At 44.9% G+C, this 8,485-nt stretch overlaps 1 protein-coding gene and 1 pseudogene across 1 annotated transcript; both read left to right on the forward strand.

Annotated features, from left to right (window-relative positions):
• Positions 1-607: 607 nt before the first annotated feature.
• On the forward strand, positions 608-1,922 carry LOC147902427 (pentatricopeptide repeat-containing protein At4g18520, chloroplastic-like). Its single transcript, XM_087373229.1, has 2 exons — positions 608-1,757; positions 1,918-1,922. Exons 1-2 carry the CDS (start codon positions 608-610, stop codon positions 1,920-1,922), a joined length of 1,155 nt encoding a protein of 384 aa, XP_087229355.1.
• On the forward strand, positions 1,919-2,656 carry LOC147902428 (putative pentatricopeptide repeat-containing protein At1g68930 pseudogene; annotated as a pseudogene).
• Positions 2,657-8,485: the final 5,829 nt, after the last annotated feature.

Consider the following 8,485-nt stretch of genomic DNA (forward strand, 5'->3'; position numbering starts at 1 on the left):
AAGGAGTTGGGCGCCCTAATGCAGCCGGACACCATTTCTTTTTCTCCTAGTCTCAGCTATTGGTCCAAGTGTGACTAGGAAACTCTTCTCCATGTTTTCTCTATGTCTAGATAGCTTGAGCACATGATAGGATTCTGATTGCAATCTGGTAAGGGTGGACTTATCGGAATCAGGGGCACATGGCCGTCGGAAGGTTGCTGGACCCTGCCAAAAATAGGGGCACATGAGAGGGTCGAAATCCGATTACCTGGTCCTCCATTTCGATTGGATATCCCCTCTTGCGAGACCTTACTTGACGGTGCAGTCCCTTTGCACTTCCGGTAGGCATTTCTGCCAGAATGTTGCTTGAACCTTCCACAAAAACCTCCATGTGCTGAGGGTGAGACACATGGTGTGAACCCTCTCATAGAGTTGGTCATGAGTTTGTGTATGATTGGACATATTCTAGTCTTAGAAAGGTATGTATAAGTTTGTGTAAATGAAAGCAATGGCTATCACGTTGTAATACTGAGAAGATGCACTCGATCTTTGCGTGAAGAGGACCATCTTTGCGTGAGGGTCCTCTTCGTCTGAGGTCCTCCCACCTATGACGGGTTTTCAATTAGTTATGGGCTCACATCTTGCACTGACTCCCTCCAGTCGTTTGTCTGGTCCCGGAACAGACAGAATTGCTGTCCGCAGGAAGCTACCACAGCCGAAACAGGGAAAGAACATCCTTGCCCTTGTCGAGAAACAGCTGCATGAGCTTTCCGTCTTTGAGATCAACAATTTGATGCAGATGTATCTGAATCGCGGTAGCATTCTGGATGCACGCCACGTGTTTGACACCATGCCGAAGCGCAATGTAGTGTCATGGAACATTATGATCGTGGGGTATGCCAAGCAGGAGGGGGGTGCTTGGGCTCTGGACTTGTACCAAGGGATGCAGCAAGAAGGTGTCCAACCGAATGATCGAACGTTCGTTGGTGCATTAAAGGCTTGCAGTAGCCTGGCATCTCTGGAAGAGGGCAAGCAAGCCGAAGGGAAATTCACAAAAGCAAGCTGCTTGGCGAAAGGTAAGGCTATCCACTCTCAAATAATAAAGACTGGCTTTGAGTCAGATATATACGTTGGAAACAATCTAGTTAATATGTATGAGAAATGTGGAAGCATGGAGGATGCATGGTGTGTCTTTGATGCCTTATCTCATCGGGATGTGGTTACGTGGAATACCATGATCCTGGGGTACGCTGAGCAAGAAGATAGTACACAAGCTTTGAAGTTGTATGTACGGATGCACCAGGAAGGTGTCCAATCGGATGATCTAACATACCTTGGTGCATTGAAGGCTTGCAGTAGCCTGGCAGCTCTTGAAGAGGGGCAATTACTAGACGGGAAGTATGTCAAAATTGGATGCCTGGTGCGAGGTAGAACGATCCACTCCCAAGCAGTAAACGATGGCTTTGAGTCAGATGTATTCGTGGGAACTATCTTGGTTCACACGTATGCGAAATGTGGACAAATGGAAGATGCAAGGCATATCTTTGACCAGCTGCCTCATCGTGACACGGTTACATGGGATACAATGATCCTGGGATATGCTGAGCAAGAAGACCCTGCATCGGCTTTGAAGTTGTTTGCACAGATGCATGAGGAAATTGTCCAACTGGATGCTAGAACCTACGTTGGTGCACTGAAAGGTTGCAGTAGCCTGGCAGCGCTGGAAAAGAAGAAGCAAATTGATGGGAAATGTGTGAAGATAGGATGCCTTGCAAAAGGTAGAGCCATCCATTCCCAACTGGTACTAAAGGGCGACTTTGAATCAGATGTATTTGTGGGAACCTCCTTGGTGAATATGTATGCAAAATGTGGGAGCATGGAGGATGCATGGCATATCTTTGATGAATTGCCTGATCGTAATGTGGTTACATGGAATAGCATGATCTTGGGCTATGCTGAGCAAGAAGCAAGCGAGGAGACTTTTAGACTGTATGCACAAATACAAGAGCAAGGACTATCACCAGACAGCTACACCTTTGTTGCTGTCCTGAAAGCATCTGGCAACTTAGGAGCTCTAGAAACAGGAAGGGAGCTGCATTCTGAGATTAGCAGGGCTGGTTTCGAGACTGCTGCAATTGTGAAAACCTGTCTTATTGACATGTATGCTAAATGTGGGAGCATGGTTGATGCGCAACACTTGTTTGATGCATTGCCCACAAGGGACGTTGTAGCATGGGGTGCATTGATTGGAGGATATGCCCGCAAAGGAGAAAGTGAACTTGTGTTTCAATTGTTCGAGAGAATGAGGCGGGAAAGCATACAGCCAGATGGGGTCATGTTTCTTAGTGTTATGAGCGTATGCAGTCACTTAGGCCTAGTGGACAAGGGCTCAGAGTACTTCCAGGCCATGATCAACCAGTATGGAATGATCCCAACTATGGAGCACTATACTTGCATGGTTGATCTCCTTGCTCGTGCAGGCCGAGTGGGTGAGGCAGTGGCAATGGTGGAGAAGACGCCTTTTCAGCCTAATGTTATATCTTGGTTGACTGTGTTGGGTGCCTGTCAAAGTTGGAAGAATGTAGAGGTTGGGAGGCATGCCTTTGAAAATGTGATGAGATTAGATGAACACCTTCCGGCAGCGCATGTCTTGATGGCAAACATATATGCTTGGTGATATGTTGAAGGCCATGATAATATTGACATGACGAGAAAGATTACTTGAGCAAAAACAAACTCATGTGAATGGTGCATACATTTGTGCTGGGTGGGTTTAAGAGACAATATTTATGTTATTTTCCATTTTGTCTGTCCTGTGCACGTCTTGCTGCAGAAATTGGAAGATGGCTCATAATTCCTCCACCATCCACCTATTCCATGCTTCTGCAGAAATTCGCATTAATGGCAGAGTTTGTGCCTCATATATATGGGCTTATTTGGTCAGGCAGATAGCTCCATGACCGTTTGCAGTTGTACTAGAGCCATGCTGGCTGCTTAGTTTTCCACCAGAAGAGGGGTCATTTAAGAGGAGTTTCCCATGCCTAATGCCAAATAGATGTCAGTGTAGATGCTTGCAGATGCCTTCAACTTTGGAAGATGTCAGAAAAGTAGGGTCAATGCCCCACATATGAGCACCATTTGAGTAGAATGGGCTTGACACTTATAGATCCATCGTCTGGAGCACAGTATGGCATTCTTTTGCTGGCTACTTTGCTCTATATTCCTCCAAATTGGCTTGGGAGATTTGAGTGAGTGCAACCCAGATTCTGTGGGAACCCATCCCTCTGCTACGGGGTAGTAAAGGACTATGCTATATTATTATTTCTAAAATGATATCAGAGCTCAGGTGATCTGCTTCAACGATCTACTCCGACATTGAAGGAAGGAGGCCCTTTGCATTGTAGAAGACTCCATTTTGGTGGGGTGTACATACTCTTTGACTCGGATAAGGTGGAACATTGGGAAGACAATGATGCAGCATGCCAAGCTTTGCCAAGGATCATCAGGCACAACGGCGAATTCTGTGATTCCACACATGCAGCTACTGGTGGTTTCATTTGAGACTGGATACACTTGAGAAATATGTACGTGAAGCATAACTCTATGAGGATCCTTAACGTCCAAAATCAATTATGTACCATGAGCAAGGAGAGCCTATGCATGATTCTCTTTGAAACAGAAGATTGCCAGCAGGGATTAGCTAGCAGTGGTTGGTCACAAGGTGGATACTCGAGTAACGGCCATGCTTCTACTCAACATAGTTCCTAGAAGCTTCAAGAGCTTCGTTACAAGTGCCATGACAGCAGAGACCCCAAGCCACTTACATTTGAGATGGGGGCGAAGCTGATCTAGCGTAAGGCTCACTTACATTTGAGATGGGGCGGAAGCTGATCTAGCGTGAGGCCACAAAGCAGATGTTTGAAGGAGATATGGCGTTTGTTGCTTTGGGAGAGGCAAGGTAGGCATAGCAGGGGCAAGCCCAAGAAGGAATTTGACATGGATTGTTCAGATGAGGGGAGAACCCTTCATAGGGCGGGAGCAAGAATTGCTTCTTCTGCAAGAAGCTTAGACACCTTGTGTCTGATTTTCCATCGTAACAGAAAAAAATTGTTTTGTGGTTGCTTGTTGTGTGAGGCACGTAGCCACATGTAGCCAAATGGATTGCAGAAAGCGTCAGATCCATGCTCGCGTTGGACATAGAAAAGTGGTGTATTGAGCCTTTGCATCCAGATCTCAGAGAGATGATGGAGAACAATGGAGTCCCTCAGTCAGTGGGACTGAGAATGTGTAACTTCTTACCCTTGTGTAGTCTCCTTGGTGATTGCTTTGTTTATTTAATAAACTTGAAATTCAAGAAGACAAATAAAATCTCGAATGCGACCTGCACTTAAATGGATATAGTTCAGGGTGGACTCAAGTTCTGCTGAAGAAAAAGGTTCACAAAGATCTGGCTAGAGGCATACGTTTGGAAGCTTCAGTTGTTTCTCATCAACGTTTATGTTTACATTGAGAAATAAAATTGGGAGGTGGAAAGAAGGCTCAGACAGATGCTGCTTCTGTAGAACTCATTTCTCGAGCTTGGTTTACATACTTTTAAGCACCAGTTGTTTCTCATCAATGTTTATGTATGTGGCATTGGTTTACAGTGAGAAATAAAATTGGCGGTGGACAGAAGGCCCAGACAGATGCTGCTTTGGTAGAACAGGCAGTGAAGACTTTCATCATTTCTTGAGCTTGTCAAGTATCCAGGGGATTGTGCGGAAACTTCAGATGATGGCTTTTTGTTACATCCGATGTTGGTGGTTTAGGTGGACTCATGTCTTGCTTGGAGATACCTATGGTCTTACCTCATGGTAGCTAGTCTGGCAGTCACCGGGAGATTCTACCTCATGGAGATTTGGTCTATGATGAACAGTCCAGAATTCAGGATGTTGAAGGATGCTCAATCTATCTCTTTACATGACCAGTCTAGTCCATAAATAGAAAAGATGGCCTCTCCTTAAGCCATGTGTGCATGTTTGGAACCCTTGGATTTTCCTATGATCCAAGGGCTCTACTAGAGCCTTTAATTTGTTTCCTTTTATGCTACCATTGGTCAGTAGCCAACCTCCTGGCTTCTGCCGAGTCATGCCACTGTCTCCACCTCGACCCTCCCCCCCCAATTTCCTACCTCTTTACCCTCGATTGTGAAGTCCGTACCCTCCAAAGCCTGGACCCCCCCTACATCCACTGCTGCTTCAGCAGCCAGTCCTCCCCTGCCCAAGGCTTCACCTTCCTGGAGTACATGCCCAATGGTAGCAGGGGACTTGGCCAAGTAGTCGGATTAGCTGGTCAGTTGGTTTCCTCACGACAGAAGAAGCTCAAAGGAGCTCAATTCAAACTACCTAGTGACTACCTGTTGTCGAGGAGAAACTGGTGGCTCAAGGATGTGTTCTCTATCGATCTATTTGATGGAGAGGCTTGACAAATCATTTCCAGCAAGTCATGTGGACAACAAGCATCTAGGAAGACTTTCTCATGGATGCATCGTTTCCATCTTTCTTTGTCCAAGGGAAACCTGGTTCCAACAAGAAGATCCTTTACAACTACACGTTCCAGATTTGCAAAATTGGTCTGGCCGATCGGCAGAAGATTGATGGACACTACAGCTGCTACAGAACTTGGAATGGACGTCTTTGGTTCGGGCATTGATGGTGTAAGAAATCCTAGATTTACTATTTAGAAATTTGCTAAGGAACAGAAAGGAGACTGAAATAGCAGAGAACATGGAATATTTGTATTGCTTGAGTGTCTGTAGTGTGTCATCCATACAATTGGGCCTTTGTTATATAGAGAGTGAAGAGTCACACATGAAAAGGTATGTACTCCAAAGTGTATGTGCATGAAGAGGTGTGTACCCCTTGTGAAAGGTGTGACCCTTGATGAGAGGGTACATTACAATGGTAGCGTCTCTTCAATAGAATGTCTCTTGTGAAGGGTTGTGCCTCATAGGAAGTGTCCCGTCGAAAGGGCATACCCTTCCACAAGTGTCCATTCATCAAACCATCCATAAGTCTAAGGTATAGAGATAGATCGTGACATCCCCTCCCACTCAAAATAAGACCCTGGTGGAGATAATGAACTGATGTAGAGTTGTACCCAAAGATTCGAACAGTGAAATCCAAAAGTGACTGGTAAACTTAGGATCTCTGTCGGAAACGATATTCTTGGGCAATCCATGGTATCGGAAGATGTGTTGTATGAAAAGTTTGGCGATGTCCGGAGCCTGTGCACTTCTTTTGTAAGTAACAAAGTGTGCCATTTTGGACAATCGATTAAGAATTACCATAATCTGAGTGTTACCTTCGGAGGATCGTGGTAGTGTTGTAATAAAATCCATGGAAATACTTTCCCACCTTTCAGTTGGAACTGGAAGCGGCTGAAGAAGTCCTTCAAGAAGTCGTCGGCTTGCTTTCATTTGTTGACAAGATAAGCAAGATGTAACCATTTTGATGACGTCGCTTTTCATAAGAGGCCAGTAGTATGTTGCACTGAGTAACCTGTAAGTCTTGTTGATGCTTGGATGGGCAGCATAAGGAACAACATGATGCTCTTTTAACAAAAGACGTTGAACATCCTTGTCATGTGGTACACAGACACGATCTTGATAATATAGAAGGTCGTCTGTATAAGAATAGGATGAGAAAATCTTCTGTTCGGAAGTCGAAGGTTGATCTTTCGAAATAACTTGTACTGCTGTGCCGAAGTCTTTATCATTGAGATACTTTCCTTTGAATGAATTTGGTACATCCACAGATAATGTAGAGATTACCATAGCTGATGCTAGAGTTAATCTGCTAAGAGCATCTGCAACTACATTGCGTAGTCCTGGAAATACTCAATGGTCTTGTGAAAGTTGGCTAGAAACTCAGTCCAATGCGCTTGTCGAGCGTTCATGATTGGCTGAGTAAAGATATACTTTAGAGAGTGATGGTCTGTCTTGACCACCGAGTCGGCTCCCATGAGATAATGTTTCCAAGAGTGATAAGCATGTACAATGGCAAGAAACTCCTTATCATAAACCGGGTATCAGGTTTGGATATCGGAATGTTTGTGGTTGTCAAAAGCAATAACTTTGCCTTCTTGCATCAAGACTGCTCCTGTAGCGATGTCGGAAGCGTCGGTCATGACCTCAAATGGAAGGTTTGGGTCAGCAAAAAGCCATAACTGGTGTGGTAGTGAGTGCTTGCTTGAGTTGCTGGAAACTATACTTTGTTTCGGAAAGCCACTGAAAAACTGTTGTGCTTTTCAATAATTCGGACATAGGAGCTGCGATCTCGGAAAACTGATAGACCTTTGTATGGTAGAAATTTGCCAATCCGAGAAAAGAGCGGACATCATGAATATTCTTAGGAGTAGGCCAGTTTCGGATTACCTCGATCTTCTTGGGATCCACAAAGATGCCTTGAGCTGAAATAACATGTCCCAAATATTCGAGTTGGCTCTTGAAGAACTCACTCTTCTCAACGTTGATGTAGAGAGAATGTGCGTGGAGAACTTCAAAGAATCCTTAGAAATAGAATGGAAAGAATCCACCTGGCATAGATTAGAGCTGCCAGACTGTACTGAAAAGCGTGTACCAGTGGTGGGCTTTGGGCTGGAACGAGTACAACATCAATTGCAAGTTGAAGGAGGTCCTGATGTTGAGTTAGTAGAAGACAAAAGTCAGGCTTCAGATTTTGAAATTAGGGTTTGCTGTAGAGGGATGCGATTCAGTGACCAAACAGTCCGGTTGTAGGTAGAAATATGTCGCCAGCAATAGCATGATCAACCAGTTGGGGCTCGATCTGTTGATAGAGGTGAGATCTTGGAAAAAGATGGACTGGTTGAAGTGATTTGCAGTAGAAGAAGATGGCGAATTTTTGGCACCTACGCCTTGTTTGCAGAAATCCGGGCAGCAAGATGACGATAGAGGCTGCAAAGGGGATCTGTTCGAACCAGAGGTCTTGTATGCAGGTATGCAAAAGAGCCGGCTGACGCAGGCAATTGAGAACTATGCAAGATGGAGGCCTGATGAAGGGCATGACTGGCTGCAAGAAGATGGCGCAATCACGTATCACATCAACTCCTGATGTGAGGGAGATGGAGAGGCCACTGATGACTTTAGGTGGGGTTGGCGCTAAAAATTTTTACGCTCATTCTCTCCATCTCTTCCACGCACAATGTGTGTGGATATCCTTCTAGCAGAAAGAGATGTATCAGATAGGCACTAGAAGGTGGGGGGGCATTTCCTACAGGCAGGAGCGAAATTTGCTCTGATACCACTCTAAGAAATCCTAGATTTACTATATTTAGAAATGTGCTAAGGAACAGAAAGGAGACTGAAATAGCAGAGAACAAGGAATATTTGTATTTCTTGAGTGTCTGCAGTGTGTCATCCATACAATTGGGCCTCTCTTATATAGAGAGTGAAGAGTCACACATGAAAAGGTATGTACTCGAAAGTGTATGTGCATGAAGAGGTGTG

This window comes from Dipteris shenzhenensis, chromosome 4 (genome assembly GCF_047967505.1).
Source record: "Dipteris shenzhenensis isolate YYH24624 ecotype China chromosome 4, Dip_SZ_1.0, whole genome shotgun sequence".
NCBI classification, from domain to species: domain Eukaryota; kingdom Viridiplantae; phylum Streptophyta; class Polypodiopsida; order Gleicheniales; family Dipteridaceae; genus Dipteris; species Dipteris shenzhenensis.

Bases quoted from the DNA above. Each gene is read 5' to 3' on its own strand.
- LOC147902427 (XM_087373229.1), top strand. From the start codon at position 608: ATGGGCTCACATCTTGCACTGACTCCCTCCAGTCGTTTGTCTGGTCCC.